Raw genomic sequence first — 23,871 nt, 5'->3', positions numbered from 1 at the left:
GCCCTTTTGGGGGAGTGTGCGTGGAGTCGGGGGATATATCATTCCCTGTATCCTATTTCCATACAAGACAAGCAGATAGTCTTCTAAATTTTATTCAGAATAAGATCGGCAGAGTAGAAATACATCAGTGGTACATGTGAAAAAGAGCTTGATTCCTTAACAAAATCAGTCCTAATGGGTCAGGAGTGTACCCTAACTGTGCTCCATTTAGCTACATTCAACTACCTCTGAAGATAAGTTGGCCTGTGGAACATATTATGAAACAAAAACGAAAACAAGCAACTAGTAGAGCCAAGAAAATCATGGGTAGTCTTAGTTTGCATGAGATGGGGCCAAGTTGCTTTTGATCCAAGCCTGGTATTTCCAGGTTAATAGGATGTAGATTCCAGGTTTCTTGGCATCACCACATTTACGACCTCCAGAGACTAGGGCGTGGAAGGCACCTTTGCAGATCAAGGGGCCCCCTGAGTCACCCTGGAAAGAAGAAAATGGGCAGATACTTGGTAAGAAGCTGTTGAACTTTTTCAACCATCAGCTGTTAATTACTCAAAGGATTATTATCTGGGTCCTTGGTTTCTTTGTGTCCTGCAGAGTGCCCGATACAGCCCCTGACGTAGTATAGATTCTCTGTGTCTCTGTCTCCATCCAGGACCATGGTTCTGTCCATCTGTCTGTCTGCCTCTCTTTGTCCATGTCCCTGTCTCTGTCTAAGACTATGTATATATACATCCTTCGGTAATCAGTGACTGCTGAACTTTATTCATGAAGAAATGGGTAGACATAAAGTTTGAAATAACCCACTGAAATAAAAGAAATTTTCAAAATTATGAATTTCATTTTGGTGCTCATGGATTTGAAATCAAGTTGCTATTGAGACTGGTAGAAAAGAGCAATGTATTCAAGTAAATGTCTTGGTGGCAGGTGCTCTATCTTCTCTATCATTTTTTTCTATCGTCATATGATTGAATGTGGGGCTCTGCACATACCCAACACTTAGTAAATACTTGCTCAATGAACTGATTCTTGAGGACTCACTCTGATAACAAAACAATAAACAAAAATTCTGTCAAGGAAAGTGACAAGGTGATAGAGGGGGAAGCCTGGCCTTTCAGATAAGGAGCTGGCTTTCAAATCTAAAGAGCAGTCTTTGCCTCTGCTGCCATGCACATCACAAACTGCAGTACTTTGTGCTTGGTTGGCTGTGAAAACAGAGGCTGAGGGGGATGATGATCTTGGGGCACCGCAGTTACACATGATCTTTGTCATCATCATACCCTCCCCTTGATAATGCTTACTATAGTATAATGTGAATATTATATTGTAATTTTTAAAAAATTAGTAATCCATCTGTGCTAGGTAGCCTTCATCACCTGTAAACATGATCACCTATTTTTTTTTTTTTTACTACCTCAGGAAACAGAAGATTTTGAAAAGCATGACTGTTGTTCCTTTTAGTCAGTTAGCAGTTAGTCAACATTATTTAAGAAACACATAATATACATTTGAGCTTTTTGCATTTGAGTTTTAGAAGACCTGTCTATTCGTTTAAAGGTGGTGATGGGGCTTCCCTGGTGGCGCAGTGGTTGAGAATCTGCCTGCTAATGCAGGGGACACGGGTTCGAGCCCTGGTCTGGGAAGATCCCACATGCCGCGGAGCAACTAGGCCCGTGAGCCACAACTACTGAGCCTGCGCGTCTGGAGTCTGTGCTCCGCAACAAGAGAGGCCGCGACAGTGAGAGGCCCGCGCACCGCGATGAAGAGTGGCCCCCGCTTGCCGCAACTAGAGAAAGCCCTCGCACAGAAATGAAGACCCAACATAGCAATCAATCAATCAGTCAATAAATAAATCTTTAAAGGTGGTGATGGTGGGGGGTTGAGAAGTTATCTTCTAATCACCACTAGTGACCTCAGAGTTGGTAGGCTTTCTAAGGGCGGTAATACTCCTCAGCGGAAGTCTGTAAAAGTTATCAGATATAGTTAACTATCCTGATGAACAAACACTTAATGAGTGTTTACTACGTGTTGCGCAAGTACTTATGACGCATTTGCATTGGTAGATGAGAAAGCATAGAGAACACCGTGCAGGATTGGAGGGCACCTTTCTGGAGTTGTAATGTGATGTTCTCCACGCCTCTCCTCCTCGGTGCGGGTGTGCAGGTGGGGCCTGAGTGTAGCTCAGCAGCCTGAAGTGCCTGTTTGAGTGAGGGGTTCTTACCTGGCAGGAATCCTTCTGGCCTCTGGCGTCTCCTGCACATATCATGTTTTTAGTTATAATAGGGTCGTGGTTGTAATAACTTCGGCTGTTGCAAACTTTTCGACTTATGACAGTAACAGTGACTTCTCGCAGGGTATCAGAGGGCCTAAAACATTCTGGGTCAGTGGCTCCCCAGCCAATAACCTGGCATTTTGTTCCAGCTGTAATATCATTTTTGGCTCTTGGGTGGAGCAGTTGGACATGTTTGTTGAGTTTTGCGGCCGTGTGAAGCTGACAGATTGAAAAGAGAATAAATTATCATTTGTCCCCAGTAGTATCATTAGCCTGAGTGATGTCTGTGTGGTCCCTCTGTGCTAGGAGGGCGTCCCTCTTCTTGAATCTACTCTGGTGGTAGCCCACAGCTGCATCTGTGGTTGCTGCTTTCCTGAACACGCTCTTCGTTCCCCTTAGAGCTCAGTGACCCTGGGGGAGGGAGCTTACACAGAGCAGGAATTTTGCCCAGTCTCAAGCAAACTGGCCTTTGCTCTGCATTGGATGGTTTGCTGTGGAATAACATCCATAGGTCATGACTTTGAGGGCTGGGCTATTTCCTGCTAGATAGGACCCTTGAGTATGGTCTAGACTAAGTTTGGACTAGACTAAGTATGGTCTAGACTAAGTTGTAACTCACTTCTGTATCTCTGAAGTCACTTGCTTGGCTCTGTTATATAAGTGACTTGTATTTTTCACTTGCTAATGAGAAAAGCATTGGGGAAAAAAGCGTGGATCCTTGGGCCTGTTGGGATGTTCTCCTCCCATGTATGCGAGCATCAGAGCAGTTTTAACTTGTATAAATACAGCCCAGATGCATCTGTGATAACTTCTTGTTTCTCTCAAGGCAGTAAATGGAGCAAAATGGGCCCTTATAAAATATGTCACAATCACCTCGAACATGGGGAGAGTGCCAACAACATCCTTTTGTGTAGATGATTTAACAACTGAACTGTGCTGTATAAGAATGTAGGAGAAACTGAAGGAACACAATGCTACATACCTCAACCAGCATAATATCATTTGATTTAGGATCTGATGTAAATCTTGGGAATCGTATGAATCTTTTAATCTCAAATGTTTGTTTGGAGGCCTCATTCTTTGAGAGAGAGTGTGCTCCTAAAACCACTTTGGAAGACTGGTCTTTGGCAAACCTAAGGAAAGCAAAGAGAATAGACACCATAGAATGATTCTCAAATCTTCCAGTGAGGAGTAGAAATGGTGGAGGGGGCCATATACCTACAGGAATAAGGGCCAGCTCCAAGATAACCTGTGTAGGATTAGGTGGAGTGACAGAGGTTCAGTGGACCCAATCATGAATGGATGATAACAAGGGCCAAACCCATCCCACTCCAATTCCCCAGCCTTGCAAAAGAATATCAGGACGTGTACCCTACTGTGGGGAAAAAGGAGTGAAACCCTAAGTGACTGAGATCAAGTTTACAATAAAGTTGTGTTAATTTATATAAAAATAAAGGAAATTATATTTCTCGAGTTTGTGGGTTGTGATTTATATCCACCATTGTTAAGTTTTTTTTATTGAGGTAAAATATACATAACATGAAATTTATATCTTTAACCATTTTTAAATGGTTCTGAGGCATTAAATACATTTACATTGCTGTTCACCCATCACCACCACCATCAATATCTAGAAATTTTTCATCTTCCCAACGTTAAGTGTTTTAGTAACTAAAAGGTAAAAAGGTACAACTCTACACTTGCTAATCTGGTATGTCTAAACCTCATCTCAGGGCGATATGGAGAAGTAAGGTCCATTAGATGGCTTTCAACTATACTCATATGTTCTGTCCCCTCAGTTAGAAAGATGATTTAGACAAGAAGGGAAAACTTTCCTCAAGGTGAAAAATCATTTGAAATTAAGACACTTTAGAGTTAGTAGTCATTGATAATTCCATTGTGGAGATTTAGAGGATAAAAACTGGTGAGTCAGATGAAGGAACAACAGTTTTTTTTTTTTGAAATCTCTAGTCATATACAATTTTAGTACCAGTGTTTCAACAGTTGATCTGACTTACTGTATGTTGAATAAAATTATATTTACATCTAGTTATGAAAATATAAATTTTTTTTTTGAGATCTTGACAACACCTTGGAGCCATTTGCATACTACAAAAATATCCCATTTTAATGTGTGTTCTCAGGAAACGACTTCAAATCCTTTTTTGGAACAAGGAGGGGGATAAAAAGAATTATATTTGTTTACATGTAACTATTTCATTGTCACGTGGAAAAGAGGGCAGATTACAACAAAAACACACATACCCAATAAACACACATATATACATATGAATAAAGATTAATAAAAATTAAAAAGAGCACAGAAACATACGGAAAAAGGAATAAGAGGTTGTTTCAGGTTTGGGGAGCCAGTATACGGCTATGACGGGGTGGGTTTGCGTATGGCAGGGCTGTGACTGCTGGGAATTACCATTTTTTGGTTTCCACCAAAAGAGTTTATTCTGGTTTATTTTGGGAATTCCAGCTCTATTTGTTGAAAAGTTTGTCTATTGCAAAATCAGGATGGGGATGAAATTTCTCAAAGGATGTAGATTGGATTTCCCAGGATTGATTCAAACTCAAATTCAGCATACTCACTAAACCCAAAGCTTTGGAGGGGAAGGATGATATAAAATCCCTGGGACTACTGATATAATAGAAAAGATGGATACATACATAAATAACTAACACAGGAAGGCTGGGAGATACAAATGCAGGACGTGGAAGATGAATTCTGACTAGGGGAAGGGCGCTGAGAAAATGTCTGTTTTTCCTTCATCTTCTACCAATTTCCTTGACTTGTTAATGGCTTTGAAGTGTTTTAGTTATTTTTGTCTCCACTGGGACATGTGAATACCAAAAACAACGCAAGCAGACCATGAATGTTTTCTGAACTTTCCATTTCTAGATACACTTCAACTGTAATCTGTACTACAGAGGTCAATTTTTTTCTGCCCACAGGATACCTGGAATTACCTGAGTTCTAGGATCCCACCTCCTTACCTAAATCCAGGTATGAATTCCCACCGAGGAGAAGTAACAATACTAGTGTCTCTTTGGCACAGCGCAGTGTTTCTCCACAGGTGGTCTTTGGACCACCTGAGTCAGAATCATCCGGAGGTGTCTGGCTGCAAGGCACCTCTATAAGCCCCGTGCCAAGCCCCTTCAAGCCTCTTATTTCCTCTGCCACTCTGCCTTGGCACTGAGCAGTGTTTCTGCTTAGACCCATTCCTCTGGGTGCGTTAGTGAAGGTAGGGTCCCTATTTTTGGAATTCTCTTGCCTAAGAGAGGAGGGAATTACCTGGCTGTCAGAGATGGGCTGTCATGGTTTTATCCCATCAGCACGACTGGACCATGATATTTGTTCCTCGGTGATTACCATGGAAGGTACAGATATTAACATAACATTAGGTGACATTTATTAAGTTACTGTAGTGTGCCAGGTTTTGTGCTAAGCATTTTACATATTTTCCCTCATTTAAACCTCACAACAGCCCTGTGAAGGAGGTATTATGATTAGCCCCATTTTGCAGATGAGGGAATTGATGATCAGATAAATTGACAAACTTGAGAAAGTCCCACCGATATTAAGCGGAGGCTCTGGGATGCAAATGCAGGGGGGATTAAAGCTTCTTTGGTTTGAACCTGGAGTCTGGATTGGTAACCATGCTACTCTGGGAGCCTTGAGTGATTTGGGATGGAGTGAGGCCATGTGGAAGGGGCTGGGTTGGAGGGGGGCGGTTCTATCTATTCACTGGCTAGGCAGGTGAGAGGATGGGGGAGTGATCAGTGGGAGAAGGCATTGGAGGAGACTAAGGAAGACGGTGGACAAGAGTTGGTGAGAGTTTTGCTTCTGATAAATTGAAATGCTGAAAATGTTATACAAGAGGATTTTTTACTGGTTTCCTTTTATAATTGGCATGGCAACTAATAAAGGGGCCAAGAGACTAAGTGAGGAACTTAGCGTGGATGGGTAGTGAGAAGGGAACACCCCAGATTTGGCCCCCTTCACCATTTTGCTGACAGAGGGGCCTGGAGTTAGTAAACTATTCTCACAGGATACTTGGGAGTCCATTTGAGGGAAGCCACCATTGAACTATTTCATAAATATTTTGGATTTCATAAAGCTTTATATTTTTCTAAGCACCAACCTGCCTACATTTTTACACCCAAGTGTCCTGTAGAGGAAATCTGATCCACATATTCTGCAGTTCTTTAAACTACAGCCATTTAAAATAATATTTATTAATAGTGTTTTTTTTTTTTTTTTTTAATTCCAAGACCTCTTTTTCCCAATTTTTCAATTTGGGAATCTATTTCTACTGAGTCAAGTTCACTTGACAAAATTTAAAATTCAACTTAATAATACTATTTACCTTTGGATAGCAATTTATGGCTTGTGAAGGACTTCACATACTGGGCATTTAGCTTAGCAAAAACCAAAACACAAAAAAACCCCTCCCCTCCAATTTATTTCCTCTTTCCTATCCAGCATTTGTTCAGCATTTATAATAAATCAAGCTCTATGTCTGGGGAGGTTATAACCCATTTGAATGTGTAACCACAAGCATATTTGAAGATGTGCATATTCTGAATTGAATGAACATTTATTGATAGTCACCCTCTGCTTAGCTGGTCCCCAGGGGACAAGTGACCTAGAAAAGACAGAACTGATGAGGACACAAGGGTGATTTCTGTGACAGCAAGAACCCTGCTTAAATGAAGTAGCCATGTTAAATCGGAAATTAGTGGCTTGCTATTTAGAAATAAAACAGAAGTTCTCACAGTTTGCAGGCTTCAGAATTTCTAATTTGTGTTCAAACAGTCTCATTAAAATGGGGCAACCAAACAAAATCCCCAAAATATGAGAAGCAAGTCAATTCAGTTGTTCCATTTAGATATAACTGATGCCTAGAGAGTAAATGATTATGGCTAAGAGGTTCTTAAGTGAAGTGCTGTCATATTTGCAAGGAAAGGAGAAGGCCCCATCTTTTCTTAGCTTATTCAGGCGAGAAACATAAGGAAGAAACATACAAACAAAAACTACCCCCCAAGCTGAAACAAACAAACAAAACAACAAAGGCCAAATTAGTTTTCTATTGCTTTTCCTTTTGTGATGGTAGCGGCATCCCAAGAAGGGTTTTGGACATTTTTAGCTGAAGTAAGAGAATCATAGAATGAGAGGTTATAGTCTATCTTTAGAAAAGCTTTCATTTTAAGTATCCCAGAAAAAATAACTCTCTCTCTCTCTCTTTTTCTTTGTAAATCATCTATACTTTTTTTTTTCACCTAGTTAGATTGTTGCCCCTTACAGCTGTGATTCCCAAACTGTGGGCCTCAGACCTCCGTGGTGGGCGTTGAGCAGAGGAGTTAAGGTAAGGGGTCTCAAAACCCTATTAGCAAAAAAATAAAAAAATAAAAAAATAAAAAAAACAAAAACAACAAAAAAAGAAAACTCTATTAGCAAATCAGGCTCCTCATACATATAACAGTAATAAGAGCTGCAACTTATTTGCAGCTTACTATGTGCTAAGCATGCTAAAATATTTAAATAGATACTATTTAATCCTCAAAACCGCATGAAGCAGTTATATACTACTATTATTATTTCCCATTTGTAAAATGGGGTGCAAACTCAGGTTGTCTGAGTTCCCCTAACAAGGTCAGGAATACTGCCGCTTCAGTTATAACTGTTGCTGTGTTCCCAGGCATTACAATGAAGGATTTGAATTTGTCTATTGGGTTGCCTAGATCTCCCAGAAAAGGAGAACTTGGGGCAGAATCGCGGATGTGTGAGAGGGTAAGTAAACTCCAGCAGTTGGTCAGTTCTCACAGAAGCTAAGGGTAGATCCACTTCTCTCCTGGGAGAGGCGAGCTTCTCTTCTAGCCGACTTGAGGAAACACAGTAAGCCTAGTACTCACCGAGAGTGGCAGTGGGCTGCTGTCAGCACCCACTGCGGATGAATCAGCACTCCCCCGCAAATGTGGTTGCCGCCATACTGCATGGAAGCCATAAAGGGCCTGGAATGCGGTGACGCTTCTCTCCCTCCGATAATCTCCATGTTGAAACCTCCAAAAGAAAACCAAAAGATTTAACGCGAAAGATCTAAGCAGATTATTTCATGTAATTCTTCTTTTGACAGTCATTATATAATTTTTCAAAGATGAAAAAAAAATCTTTCAGTCACCTAATAGTTATTATAATTTTACTGATGAACAACTGTATAATACATTACAGTTTAGAGGGAGCTACATGGAAGTAAAAATTATTTTCGTTTATAATGTAACAATACAATCACTAGAAAATCATTTAATTCTCACATGTGGTAGGTACAGGAGATACTTACACTCTGGAGTTATGTAAGTCCCAGCTATTAGGAAACAGAGAAAAAAAGAAGAAAACTTAGTCATTTCAATGGCTTGGATCTAAGAAGCCCAGATGAAATATTGTGACTGTATTGGTGAAGGAAGAAGAGTCTGAAGACTGAGTTTCGATTTTGCAAATTTAACTTTCTCACCACAAGTGTTCTAGAGGTGAAGTTTTTCACACCTAAGATTAAAGGTATATATCAGTTTGGGGAGTTTCGGAATTGTGCTTTTAGCGCTTTTTAGAGCAAGGTATGTGTGCCGTAAAGTACTCATTTCTGTAGTTAACCATTTTCAATACCTGTATAAGTATTCATGTTATAAATGGTGAGAGACTAAAAAATATCCAAGCCATAAGAACTTAATGAAGTTCAAAGATGTTCATTGCTCTAAAGTAATAATTACTATTTTTCCTGGCAGAAAATGATGCCTATCATATTTAGTTTCTCTCTATTTTTCATTTGCACATAGATTTATTATGTAGAGAGACGTGGAACCTTGCACAGATCACGGCTGCTTTACAATGAGGCTTAGCTAAAGCCTGAACATCATCCAGAGAAACCCATATGTTTTGTAGCAAATTTATTCCTAGTCATGCCATTTTCTCTAAATTTGACCAAATTTTGTTAAATTTTCGTTACATTTTTGGAAGATTTCATAATGTTATTAAAGGGGAACATTGGCAACATATTTTTAATTCTGAGTGTCTCTTTTACTCATTTTTAATTGAAAATGACCATGTGTTTATCCAGGGCCTTAATAATAATATCTTTTAAAAATCAAGGACTGCACTTTGTCACTCTCCCCAGGAACAGATGAAACACATTGCCAGGCTTTCTACTGTACTTTCTCCTTTACTACAAAAGGTATTCGACTTAAAAGTCTACGAGATTCTGTTTGTGCTGGGTGCTGATCAGTAGTGCAAATGTCATAAAATGAGTATGGATAGACAAGTCAGGCACCGTGCATGACCCCAAACACTTTGCAGAAACACTGACCAAAATTTACCTTGAATTAACAGATCTTATTTTCCTTTTTCTAAGATATATGTGTCCTATCTTTTATTTTTTTTTATAAAGGAGAATTGAAATACAGAGCTATTTTTCTTGGCAGATTGCAGAAAACTCCTACTAAATTGCTCACTAGCATAAGACAGTGGGAATAATAAAAAACAATATTATACTTGTATATTCTACATTATAATTTAATGTGTCTTAAATTATTTCCAAAATTCTATTTACATGATCATTTATATGTTTTCATGTCTTATGTCTGTGAGGAAGGCAGGACAAACTACTATTTTTATGTTACAACTGAAGAAATAGGTTCAGAGAGGCTAAGTAATTTGCCTAAGGTTACACAGCATACAAGCTGGACCAAATCATTTGCCTGATCTGAAATAACTTGTATGTTAATAAGTATACCACCGGAGCACAGAATTTGAGAAATATCCTGTTTGCACTTTACCAGGATGCAGCAACAGTAAAGCTCTCCTGCATGGTAAATAAGAAGAATTAATAAAACCAATGCAGAGTAGTGACTTCCTGTCTCATAGACCTGTGGGTGAGACAAGGAGGAGCCGGATTAAGAAAAGCCACAAACTTAAAGCAGATTTGTCATTTCCAGCCAAAGGTCCTCGTTACTTTTCAAGTCATTGTTGTCACTGTTGGTGTGCCTTGATGGATTCCTCATGTGCCACTTCTGCAAGCTGTAAAGTGGGCTTGATGATGCCAGCTCCCCACTGTATTACAGTGATGTTGGGAACATAAGAAAGATAATGTGTGACATGTGGAAGTGATTTGAGCTGTGAGGAAGAAGTGAACTGTGTAAAAGACAAAGCTTCATTTTTGCTGCGGTGGCGGGGGGCATGTTAAAAAATCTCTCCGCTGCTTATTTCTGTGTAGTAAGGACTAATATCCACATAGGTTTTTACAAATTGCTAGGCATTTTCAACTCTATTTCCTGGGAGGTGGCTGTCATTAGTCTTGTTTTGTGGATAAAGACTTGCTGGAGATTACTGACATAGCAGGTGGCAGATCAGTTCTTAAACCCTTAGGTGCTGGCTCCAGGGTCCATGTGGCTTTCAACCTGACCACATGCCTGCCCTACTTTGAGAAGTTCTGGGGCTTAGATGCTCTAAGAGGCAAGCTGGCTGTGCAGAGGGAAAAAGGATTTAGCCATATACACTGCAATTAGACATGGTGAGATTTAATTCAATTGGGAGGTTTTTTTTTTTTTCTTTAAAATTTTTGGGTTTTTTTTCCAGACGGTCTCATAACTCTTTCTTGTAGCTGACCTGGAAAATTTTGAGAATCATGTTGGTTTATAGTAAGGAGCTATTTGGTTTGGGCTTTAAACCGATGCAGGGGTTAATAGTATCATTTGTTGTAACATTCAGGACCCTGGATTTGAGAACAGTGGGCTGTGTAACATGATGAGCTCCAGCATCTAATTTATTTCTTGGTGTCGGTTTTTGTTCTGTTGAGTCTGCTGCGGGGAGAGCCGTGTTTGCTTTGGATGAATTTTGCAGCAGCTGTGCTGGGCTGAGCAAGTGTGAGGCGGTGCTCCGAGCGGGACTGCTTCACAGGTCAGGGGCCTTGAGGTTCTCCTTTGCTGTGTTGTGTTCAGCTGTCCTTATTAGCTGTTGTTGGGGATGCTGATTTTGAGCCCCGGGTTTTTGTTTTCCTCCATCCCTACTCTCTCTCTTGACTCTTCTGTGTTTCGAGAGACCCATACTGGGCAGTTGTCTGGAAGCTCCAAAGGCCACGTGTGGTTCTCTCTGTTGGGCTTCCATCGCATTCATTAGCCACGCCCTCTAAAGCCTTGTCACTCAAAGGATGTCTACCAGACCTGTGCCGGTGTGTGACCTGTTTATTACCCATCTAGGGCAAGATGAGGATAGAAATTGAGAGACAGAGTTTAGAAGCTGTTACAATCATTTATCATGACTCTGTACTAATTTATTTTATTTAATGAAATGTAATTTAATGTCTGTCCAATCTAATCATATAATAAGGCATGCATTTTGTATGCCTTTTTCAAATTTTAATTTAATTTTCCTACTCATCTGTGTTTTATTGTATAAAAGTATCAGTCCACGATGAATTGAAACAAAAACCAAACAAATGAACAAACAAAATTTCAAAACGTACCTGGTCTACCCCATGGGTAGTTTGAGTACTGCTCTGTAGACACAACTGCAAAGCATGTCTGTTTCAAGCCCTTCCCATTTCTTCCCTTTTGACCTCCTTTGGAAAGTTTTCCAACACCAAGGTTTCCAAGACTCCCATGGCTGTCCTGCACCAGGCACTTGAGATCAGGATTTGGCAGAATTCTACTGGGTCCTTCCTTTTTGACCACCACCCTCTGGGCCTTGGTTTCTGTCCAGTAATGATTTAGCTAATCTGATAAATGCATCTGCTAAGAATTATGATGAAACTATGGCAGTTTTGAAAATTGGAGTAGGGAGGGTTATTGGGGTGCTGTATGATGACATTATGTCCAAAGGTACCCAGAAGACAAATCCTACTTCAGATTACAGCCATTCCTTCCATGAGATTCCATAACATGGATGAGCTTGAGAACAACTGCAAAGGAAAGCAAAGTGTCCCTTGACTCAGACCTGAAGCTTTGGACTTAACCTCAACGTAGAGAAGCCGGGTAAGCCGAGTTGGAGCATGTGGAGCCCTGTGTTTTCCTAAGCTACTTCATTCTAAATACTTCCGAGAACTGCTCCATGATCTGCCTTTGGTGGAATGATGATGGTGATTAAAATAGGATGGAGGGAAATTTGTTTTATATTTCTCTGCCTTTTATTTATTTATTATTATTTTTTTAAATAAATTTATTTATTTATTTTTGGCTGTGTTGGGTCTTTGTTTCCGTGCGAGGGCTCCCCCCCGAGCTGCGGTAAGCAGGGACCACTCTTCATCGCGGTGCGCGGGCCTCTCACTGTCGCGGCCTCTCCTGTTGCGGAGCACAGGCTCCAGACGCGCAGGCTCACTAGTTGTGGCTCACGGGCCCAGTTGCTCCACGCCATGTGGGATCCTCCCAGACCAGGGCTCGAACCTGTGTCCCCTGCATTGGCAGGCATACTCTCAACCACTGCGCCACCAGGGAAGCCCCCTCTCTGCCTTTTAATCAGAACATATTTTGCATATTAATTATCTTCCTTTATTAAATATGAGTATGTTTCCTACTCACCACTACTGAGTTAAGTAACACAATAGTCCTTTAACCTCCTCCTGCTTTACCCCTCTCCAAGTCAACTATGAAATAACTGCAGTGGATGAGAGGTACAACGGGTGAGTATGGACGGTATCTTGGCATAAGGAATAACCACACGAAAACAGCTTGAGAATTTGGCAGATGGGGATTTCCCAGTACACCTGGAGCTCGCTGCCTGGCCAGACACTGTCCTGATCTCAACTTTTTCTCCAGGCCTCAAGCTGCCCTTTTGTGACACCTCTTCTTTTTCTTTTCTTCTTCAGGGTGCTTTTGATGTTCATTTTCACTGAGTTGAAATGTTATGGGAGGGAAAGTCCCACATGGTGTAGTCCTGTGATGTCACTGGACATAAGGCAGATCACTCACACTGTCTGCAGTGTTTGTCCTAAAAGATTTACACATGTGAAAATCCTTTCAACAGGGATGACTGCCAAAGGAAGGTTTGTAGCCCTGATCTCCCTCCCAGCAACAGATTTGTAGGGACACTGGCCTTGCACAGAGGAATTGAGGACTTGGATGAACCTGGTGGGGCTTTGGGGAGAAAACTGGGGTCCATATGTAGTCAAAGGAAAGATGTCAGGGAAAGAACTTGGTGATAGAAACCAGAAGAAATGTGGAAGCAGGAAGGGAAAGGAAGGAAATAAATAAATATTGTAGAGGAAAGAAGGAAACAGTCAATGGAGGATGGGAGGCCTTACAATGAAACACTTCCATTTATATTTGAACATCTCAGATACTGTGATGTGTCCCAAGCCAAATATATCATCTTTTTACAATAGAAACACATCTGTTAAAAGGAATAATCTTATCACATTGAAAGCAATTAAGTTGTTTAAATGAATCAGATTGGTTTCATAAAATAAAGTCACAGCAGGCAAACTAGTAGTTATTTCAGAGAGGATGATCAGATTCATTCATACGGGAAACACAGTAAATGCTGTGGCCAAGCTGGAACTCAATAAATCAATTGATTCAGTATTCCTTAATTTTTCACTTACAATGAATTCAAGTAGAAATTGTCACACAGTTCTAAGTGTGATAGAAATACTTTTCCCAAAGGCAAATGATTAACCAAACAACACACACACACACACACACACACATTTGCACATTCCCCTGCCCCACACCCACTGATCCCTAAATCCCTATCCTACTCTTTATCACAAATAAATTCCAGGTGGATCAAAGATTTTCTTTGAAAAAAGTGAAACCGTTATAAACATTAAATGAAATGGTAAGTTAAAAGCAATGTTTGAGAGAGGAAGACATAAAGGAAACCACCAATACATAAGAGTATATAAAACTTTGACTTTTGTAAGGCAAAAAACACCAGAGGCGATATCCAAAGATATATGATAAAACATTCCCCCCAAAGATAATACCTTTAGTATATGAAGAGCTCTTACAACTACATCAAAGAAAATAAGAGTAATAATAAATGAGTTTGATGATGAACAAATCAGTATAAATATCAACAAAATAATGCTTTAGTTAAATTTCCTTATTAGGGACCTAGCATATACATAATATTTTTAAAAAATATTGATGATTTTAGGATAGAAAATAAAGCACATTTCACATTTTTGCAAGTCTTAGTAAGTAAAAGTTTGATGCACTAATGGCAAACTATAGCAAGTGCTGATAAAAAGACCACCAAGCTGAGAATAATCTACTACATCCACATTGTTAGTTGACAGGTCAGTGAATGGGTTTTGGCAACAATGTAATGATCGTGCTTTTTTCTTTTAGATCTTGAACTTTGTAAATCCTCTTTCCTTTCACAACTTCCTTAATTCACCTCTACTTCTCTCCAAAATCCAAAACACATATTTTCTCTTCTCACCAGAATTTCAGATCGCTGGCCTTCTTGCAATTTAGCCACGTCCACTAGCTTTCTTCTGGACACATCTGACCTCTTTTCAGTCTGAACAAGATGGTCATGTTAACAAGGCCCACCTATCTGGAATTCCCTGGCGGTCCAGTGGTTAGGACTCTGCACTTCCACTGCAGGCGGCATGGGTTTGATCCCTGGTTGCAGAACTAAGATCCCGCATGCCTCAGGGCGTGGCCAAAACAAACAAATAACAAAAAAACCCCAAACAAGGCCCACCTATCAACTCCAGGTATCCTGCCTCCTTAACCTTCTACTGTGGAACTGCCCAACCCTACATCTCCCTTCCAGTTTGCTTTCTCAGATTCTAGCTTAAAGAATTCTGCTGCAGAAAGTCACAGGACCCTAGTGGGCTAGCCCACCAGCTCAAGAGTAGAGAGTTCACTGTACTCTAGAAATCCTCTCACTTATCTCCTTCATTCTCTAGATCACTGGCCACAATAGCCTTTCCAGACCCTATCTTTCCCAAGCCCCCCTTTCCCTCCATCACTTCACCTTCTACTTCAGAAGTTGAAAGTGAACTCTCTCTTTTTATTTAACTACTCATCTTTTCTTCCTGGCCAAGCAAGAACATCTCCACAGAGGAACACCTCTATTCTTCTCCTCATCTCCCAGGGTCTTTATTTCTTTATAAAGCAACTTAAATTTCTACATCTCCACTAGCTCATTCCTTCAATATCCATCCATCCATCCATCCATCCATCCATCCATCCATCCATCCATCCATCCATCTATCCATCCATCCATCCATCCATCCATCCATCCATCCATCCACCTCTACATTAATTTTGTATGCAAGCACACAGACCTATCTATTCATGAAAGATATTCACTTGAACATGTTTGATCCTCAGTTTATCCTTCCTTTCCTTTCATAATCAGAGTTCTTTCTTTCATAATCAATTTCTTGCTCTCTTGTCATCCCAACAAATTGTTTTCATTTCTCACTGGTAAAACACGCTATCAGTGAAACTTGTGGGCTCTTCTCAATACTCATTCTCGTAGATTTATCTGCATCTTTTCTTTCTGCCGACCAGTTTTTCCTTGAAGCATCCTCTGCCCCTGACTCCTGTCATACTCTCTGTTCTGACATTTTTTACCCCTTCAATCACTATTTGTCTCTTTACTGCCACTTCCTCTTCCTGTTCTCCAAATTCTCTCTATAAGTCTTTTCTATTCTCTTAAGCCCAGCCTGTTCCAAAGCCATTAAACAAAGTTAAGTGTAGTTCTAGTCTTCAGGACTTCTCAGAGCCTTTAAATGCTAATGTGTATTGTTAATACCCAAGAGGATATGTAGGGATATAGTATGCTCAGTGTCTCAGACTTGTTGGACTAAAGAACATTTATTTTCACAGAGCATATCAAGGGACATGGATTCCTTAGACCTCATGGTGGGAAACCTGTGTACAGTTTCCGATTTTCCACCTTGATCTCTCTTCATAATATTACTCCAACAACTTTTTCTTCTACTCTCTAGCCTTCTTACTCTCAAGAGGGAATAGATTATTTTCTATTCACCACCTCTAGGCCATCCAAGCACTTACCTTATTATTCAAGTGCTATAGGAAGTGCCACCTTCTCCATGAAGTATCTCCTAATCATTGCAGGTGGAGGTGCTTTTTTCCTCTTCCCAAAGCAAGAGGAACCCTTAGAAGTAATAGTTAACATCTTCATAGATGTTATTATGGTGTTTATCTTATTCAGTCTATTCATCTCCGAGATTGTCAACTTCTTGAGGACTGTGTTTATGCACTTTGTACATGCAAGGAATGCTTTCAGCTGCAAGTAATAGAAAACTCAACCCACAGGGACTTAAACAACAAGGACATTCACTTTCTCATGTAACAAGGAGCTCAGGGGTAGCGGGGCACCAGGGCTGATGAATCCAGTGGCTCAGTGTTACTATCAAGACTCAGGTGTGCATCCTCAGTCCTCATGTTCACTAACCTCATGGTCCCAGGTGTCACATCTGGCTTCTACAAGGTTAAAGGGAAGGTTAAAGTACACAGCTCTTCCTGTAAGTGTATTTTATGATCTCACATCTTTTCTACAAGCATGATGGCACCTCTCCACTCCCGCATGTAGTTAGACGGAACAAGGTCACATGCCTTCCCCAAACCAGGGGATTTTCCATTGGACTGGCTTAGACACATCTCCCAAGCTGGGATCTGGATCATCTTTGATGAAGAATGGAGACTTGAAAAAATAGGGGTTCCATTAGCAAGGTGGGAATGGGCAGAAGTAAATTTCTACCTTAATATCCTGTTCAGTTCCCCACAGAGTGCACTGCACATTCTGTAGATTTGCTGAGTGAGTAAAAGGATGGACAGTGGGGTATGCCAAATAATATGTTTAGTCAAGATTTTAGACCTCATTACCCATCTACTACCTTTCCTGACTCTCTAGGAGGAAGATTCAAAATTTGAATTATAAGGAGGAATATTCATAGGTGAACATTTATAGTTGTTAATTCTATATTTGAAATATTAAAGCTTTTGCACCCTCCTCCCACCCCCCATACTCTTCACACCAGTAGTATCAGGAACGAGGAATATAATAGAACCATTTTGAGTAAACGTCGCCAAGGGAATTCACAATGATAAAATCAAAACATAAACATAAAATAGGTTTTAAATTAAGATTTTCGTTGTCTCCATCAACAAAATTATAACGTTGGGAAGCTTCTCTTTCTTTTTCCTCATATTCAAGATAGCAACCATATTTCATTGTAAGTGATATGATGCCAGTAGTTGTATCAGTCTGTCTTTTAATTTAGTATTTCCTCCAGACATTCTTTGAACATGTGTCAACAGGAAAGAACATGTTTCAAAATCCTCTTCTGCTTATTTCTCCCTTAATAAACAAAATGAAGTTTGAAAATGTGTCTTTTGGTTCTCTCTATGCTTTCTAAAATTCGGCAAAAACCAGAATTATCAGAACTGGTCAAGACCACATTCTGAAGCAGGTAAAACTGACCGTGGGGACTCTTTCATCTCCACTTTCAGAATTCCTGATTCTCTTAACAGTCTTCATCTGCAAGGATCTATTGTCAGCAAATACCCACCAACATCTCATAGCTCAAGAATATTTTAAGGTGTTGCTACTTTACAGTGTATTCTCATTTTATTTAATGTTTCTTAAATAATTTTTTAAAACCTCTAAAGATTCAGAAGAAGCATCTCTAATGATGAGCTATCAGGTATGGATTCAGGGATGGAGACAGTTTGGGTAGAGAATATTCCTTGTTCCGATTAAGTCACATCTCATAGGCATCACCTACTCTGGGTACATAACAGGCTGGCTCCAGGAATGACTATTTTTTTTTTTTTTTTTTTTTTTTTTTGCATATTGTTGGGTAATTGAAAAGCCAGAAGTTCCTGAACTGCTGCTGCCAGGGAGATGTTTAAAACAGTCACACTACAAATGGCTAAGGCACATGTATTTCTGCCCAGTGTGTGTGGGTAAGTGGGAAGAGAAATATTTGTGTGGGAAGTGGCCAGAGAAATATTTTAAAGTTTGGACTTCAATCAGAGAGTACTTTACTCACTTAAATATCCCTATGAAGGAGCAAAGAACACAAAGGGTGAGGGCTCCAGGAACAGCGTGGGCTTCTGGTTCACAGATGGCACCAACACACACACACACACACACACACAGAGACACACATACACACACACAAGCCATTTCCAGGTACTATGTACCAAGGGTATAGGAAGCTGGGCAGTGGGGTAACCCGGTATTAGGAAAGAAGGTCCTTCTCTAAGTGACGCTTCTGTTGTGTTACTCTCAGACACCTGCTGTAAAAACAAAGTCTCATGCATTCAGAAGTCTTAGAAAAGTGACAGGATCCAAGCCAGCAGGTTGCAGCCCCAGCTGACAACATGCAAAGAGACCAACCCAAACCAAAGTCAAGGATGCTTGTTGTGGGATCTAAATCAAAGTGCAAGGTGTTCTATATGATGAGGAGACTTTTAATAATTCATAGTTCAGGGAAGAAGGAAAACTCTCCTAGTAGACCTATCAGCTTTCCATCCCAGACATCAAGAACACTGTTCACTGTTCATTCTTCAGGCTTTTATTCTCACATTGTTGTTCTGTGAAAGTGTCAGAAGAGATACAGAGAGAGAAGAGACGGGTGATGAGAAAGATTGTGTGCGTCCAAGTGGCCAATCCTCTTGGGGAAAAGGGTCAGGAAAATTGATGTAAAATCTCTGGGTCAAAAACCAACATATGGGGCTTCCCTGGTGGCGCAGTGGTTGAGAATCTGCCTGCTAATGCAGGGGACACGGGTTCGAGCCCTGGTCTGGGAAGATCCCACGTGCCGCGGAGCAGCTGGGCCCGTGAGCCACAGCTACTGAGCCTGCGCGTCTGGAGCCTGTGCCCCGCAACGGGAGGGGCCGCGATAGTGAAAGGCCCGCGCACCGCGATGAAGAGCGGTCCCCGCACCGCGATGAAGAGTGGCCCCCACTTGCCGTAACCAGAGAAAGCCCTCGCACGAACCGAAGACCCAACACAGCCAAAAATAAATAAATAAATAAATAAAGTAGCTATAAAATTAAAAAAAAAAAAATTAAAAAAAAAAAAACCAACATATGGTAAACCTGTATTTTATTTAAAAATAATTTCCTGGGGAAAGTCTCTTCTTTCTCAAGTTTTAAAGTTGTAATAATAACCATTGGCAATAGTTGGCATCTTGAGCTATATTTTAAACTTATTAAATAAAGGTTACTCTTCCGATGGGAAAACAAGGAATAAAAGAAGTAGGCAGCCAGCATTTTGCCAAGTGTGTCAGAGTGAAGCCAAGACTCTATAGCAATTTAGCAATGAAGGATTAGTCCCTGCTGAAATTCACTTTACAGACCACGAATCAAGCCCTGGACACAAAACAAAATCAACATGGAACGTACACAGAAGGGTCATCAGAATGCGGACAGTGCAAGTAAGAGACAAGGGACAATTCAGACAAGTCTACAACAGGGATTATTCTGTTTTATCCAGTTCATTAGTGAACACAAAGATTTTACCTGAACTCTCACCAGTAATACTATTTTAGTTTGTATATATATGTTCATATATATATATATGCTTTTAAAGGTAACTGTTTAGTAAACTTGATATAATGAGGTACATCCTTTTATAGTCTAAAATCTATAGGTAAAGAAAGGTAAAGAAATAGCCAGGTAGGGTTACTTACTCATAGGGCAGAACAAAACCCACCTGAGTTGGAAGTCATAATTCTGGTGCCCACAATGTACTTCTTTCAGGATGTTGTTTCAGCAAAGCGTCTGCTTGGGCTACAAGTGTTAGAATCACAGGATGTTATTGCTGAAAGATACCTGTTTCAATCAGGTTCTGTCAGGAAATAGAATCTGACCCAAGTGATTCAAATGAAGAGACTTTAATGAAGGGACAACTCACAGAGATGTGGGCAAGGTACAGGGCCCCAGGGATATGCAACCTCAGGCAGCCATTGCTGCTCCTGAGAGCCCAGTGAGAGCTGAGCAGTGGAGAGCGAGCCCAACAGGAGCTGTGGGCCTGGAGAGATGCAGCTTCCACCACAGATGCAGGCCGGAGCAGGCAAGGAGGAGGGAAGAAATGCCACGGCCCCTCTCTCCTCTTCTGACCCTCTGTAGGTGCCTCCCATAGGCCAAGCCCACCCAGAAGTCAAAGGGCAAGGGAGCCGGGGTAACGAAGTCCACAGAGGGCATGGAGCAGGCAGGAAAGGGCAGAGACTGGATTTGGGGTGGGTGGGGCGAGTGGCGGAAAACCACACAGCGCCTAGAAATCTGTCCTTTGTGCTCTGATGGGAAATGCCAAATTCTTCCTTTGTCTGGCCATAGACAGGGCCCAGGTGGGCAGCATGCATAGCAGGCATGTGACTATATAAAGCAGAGCACACCTGCTAGAGGTAAGGGTTCATTTGTTAGAGGGGAGCAGGCTGGCTTCCCCAGAAAAGAGGTGGCCTCTTTCCATGGAAACCTGGTGCCCCAGTGCTTACGGCACTCAGTCCCGGTCAGTCTCTGACCATGCCAGGAGAGGGGCTGGTGCTTCCCCAACCATGAACACTTAGAGGGGAATTCTGCAGCTAGCTTGTGGCATCCTAGAGCCTGCAGCCCCCCTAATGCCAGGAAAGACCAGCCTCTCCCAGGCATGAATGCCCAAGCTGGTGGGACAGGGCTGGAGCTAAGCTACTGACATGACATATCACTCTTGTGTCCAGTCTCTGATCACAGCAGGTAAGGAGCTGGTGCTTCCTAATCATGCAGCCCGAGGTCTAGCTCTGTTTGGCTCTCGGTGCACTGCTCTAGGATGGGTCATGGGGAAACCGTCCCCATCTCCCCAGTGAACTCTGCTCTGGCAGATCTGGTGCATGTGTACAGCTTTGCCAGTTTCCATTGTTTACAAGAAACCCAGGCAGAAACCAACATAGTGTGGGTGGCAGCAAGGCTCCCACAGCAGACTTGGAGAATCCCCTAGTTCCCCAGAATTCCAGCCAAAATCTCGTTTAACCAACTGCATGTCAGCTTCTGAGGCCAGGATGACTGTGCAGTACTCATCTACGTTGCTTTGCAAAAGGAGATGATCGGTGGGCTGCATCTTGAATGTTGTGTCTAGCAAGTGTGACGTTACTGTGACACCTCACCTGTGGCTGGCGGGCAGACATCATGATAGGACAAAGAATTCAACCGGAAAAGCAAAATAGATGTGTCCATTACAAAACAGTTGCACAAGTGCCCTTGAATATATTAGTAATATTTATTTGCAGTGCATTGCAAGTTGCTCAGTTATCTCCGTATTTATTTCTGATCTCTCTGCAAGTTATTCAGTTATGTCTTTAATCCCTTCAGCATAAGTAAGGTTTTGACTTTCATTCATTTTGTTTGGGGGAGGGTATTGTGAGAAATTGGCTTTTTACTGTTCCACTGAAGCCCACTTTGTCAGGGATCCAAGTGGCTATAGCAACAAAATCTCCTGCTGACTCTTCCTCTAGACTCAATCCCTGAAAATTAGTTGGAACAGATTATAGTGAGCCCTGCGAACACATCTTTTGGTTTCAGAGGGGCAGTGAGCTGGAAGGTTCATCTGTTCTTTGATCCTCTGTGACTTCTCTGATCCTGTGAGTCCGTGTGACTCATCTTATTCCAGGGCTTGTTGTTTCACTGCCTTTGAAACTGTTGGATTATAATAAATAAGGCCCACTCCTGGCTGCCTTGACCTTCAGCCTTGAGGCTGGATTATGCAGACCCCAGAGCCCCCAGAGCCCTGGACCAATGCTGAGGGCTCTTTCCACATGCATGAGATCGTGTCTATAAAAATAAACCACTTTAACAATTTGGGCTTAAATTGACTTTTTATTGTATAAATCAAGATTCATCCACCCCGCCCTCCCAATAAGTAATGGAATCAAAGTGTTTAGTGGGTGGAGACACAACCTGAGCTTCTGTAACTTCCTGGAGACTTTCTCTATCCCTTCTTTTTCCACTGTGTACATCCACTTGGGTGCTCTGAGGAGACCAGAAATCACAGGGTCATGGAGAGCTGGGGCAGGAAGGGGCATCTGGTGGAGGTCCAGCCCAAGGTCTCAGCATATTTTGAGAGCTCACTACTTACCATGCGCTGGCTGGGTGTGTCAGTTTAACCCTAGGAAGTAGGTATTCTCGTGTGTGTTTGCATCTGGGGAAATCAAGACTTAGAGATTTCAAATGTGCTCAGTTTGCACTGTTAAAAAGTTGTGTACTCAGGATTCAAATTCAAGTGATCTGACCCCAAATCGTACTTTTTTAGCCACTGCTCTATATAGCGAAATAAATCTGCTGCTTCTACCTCCCTTTAATTCCTAACAGCGGAGCTAGGAGTCACAGGGAGTGGTAGGCGTAGAGCAGGAGGGGTTGGTGGGGGCAGAATGCACAGGGCAGAAAGGAAAGTGATCTGATAAACTCTTTCGCACTACTGTGCTCGTGATGTAATGCCGGAGCTGTTTCTGGCATTTTAACTTCAGAAGAGGGCGAAGCGAAAAGAGCATGCCTGCAACCACGGCTGCCTGAGAACTCGGCAGGGCGGGAGGATGCTGGGGGCTGGGGACGGCTGTCTCAGTCACTGTCACTTGAGGGTTGGGGTTTGTAAGGCTGTCCCTGAAGTTTGCTTACTTCTTTTTAGAGCCTTTGCCATTTCTTGAGCCCCTTGGATGTCCAGGACCTGAGGGAAGCATTGTGAAGATCACGACAACGATCATAAAATGGGTCCTGCTCACCGGAACTAGAGGGCCCCCTGCACGTCAAGAATTGTGCTCGGAGTGCAGAGATGCCAGGTTGGGTGAGGGGTCCATTCTGGCCTGGAGGAGCTCAGCGGGGGCATCGTACAAACCCTGACATTTCCTCCTTGAGGGGTGAAGTGTTCTGATGGATGGAGAAAAGAGGTGGGGCAGGTGGATGGGGGACAGGCTCAGCCCAGGTCACATTTGTCATCAACTGTGGACACATTTGCCTACAATCTGGTCATTTTTGTTTTCAATGACGAGAAATACTTACTCAACTGTAAATACTAGTGTTGTATAATTACTACAGGTCAAGATTAAAACCAGAAGTTTTAAAAAATATTTAGTTAAAAATAAATTATAAAACCCCAAGTTATTAACTGTTTCTTAACTCTGAGTTCTTTGGCAGTTGAATAAACAACTTACCTGGAACCACTTCTTAAATCAGACTTTCTCTAGCTCTAAGCTCTGGTGTATTTAGGTCTTGAGACACTTTCTGGGGTCACATTTATTGCTTCAACCCCTTTCTCCTCTTTTCAGGTACTAAAGGTCTTTGATTACCTGTTTATTCTAGTTGCCCTGGCAGTGGCACTGTATGTGGAGGGAAGCTTTACTTTGCGTTTTGAAGTTTTGAACGCTCCTAACTGAATGTGAAGCACTCTGATGATGTATCCACCCCGCAAAGGAGAAGCCTGTCTTCCTGCAGCAGGTTTGTGTGGCTTTCCAATTGCAGGTGAACAGTTTTGAAAGCTCACCATGTAGGATTGTTTGACAGAGTGAACCCCTTACAGTTTTTGTTGCTGCTGCTGTTGCGTTTATGAGGTGTGTGTGTGCGCGTGTGTGTGTCTATGTGTTTGTGTTTTAACC

At 41.6% G+C, this 23,871-nt stretch overlaps 1 protein-coding gene across 1 annotated transcript; it reads right to left on the bottom strand.

Moving 5' to 3' along the window:
• Positions 1-142: 142 nt before the first annotated feature.
• GZMK (granzyme K) lies at positions 143-8,691 on the bottom strand. Its single transcript, XM_007195586.2, has 5 exons — positions 8,614-8,691; positions 8,189-8,336; positions 3,249-3,399; positions 2,216-2,485; positions 143-474 (listed from the first exon to the last, which is right to left on the bottom strand). The coding sequence occupies exons 1-5, from the start codon at positions 8,675-8,677 to the stop codon at positions 313-315; spliced, it is 795 nt and encodes a 264-aa protein (XP_007195648.1). The 5' UTR covers positions 8,678-8,691; the 3' UTR covers positions 143-312.
• Between the last annotated feature and the right edge of the window lie 15,180 nt (positions 8,692-23,871).

This window comes from Balaenoptera acutorostrata, chromosome 2 (assembly GCF_949987535.1).
Source record: "Balaenoptera acutorostrata chromosome 2, mBalAcu1.1, whole genome shotgun sequence".
Taxonomy (NCBI): Eukaryota; Metazoa; Chordata; class Mammalia; order Artiodactyla; family Balaenopteridae; genus Balaenoptera; species Balaenoptera acutorostrata.
Note: the sequence above shows the minus strand (reverse complement) of the source record. Positions and strands in the feature narration are given on the sequence as shown.

Coding starts and splice junctions, on each gene's coding strand:
- GZMK (XM_007195586.2), bottom strand. CDS start 8,677: ATGACTAAGTTTTCTTCTTTTTTTCTCTGTTTCCTAATAGCTGGGACT. Junction 8,337..8,613: donor GACTTACATAACTCCAGAGT/GTAAGTATCTCC, acceptor TTTCTTTTGGAG/GTTTCAACATGGAGATTATC. Junction 475..2,215: donor GCCAGAAGGATTCCTGCCAG/GTAAGAACCCCT, acceptor TCTTCTTTCCAG/GGTGACTCAGGGGGCCCCTT.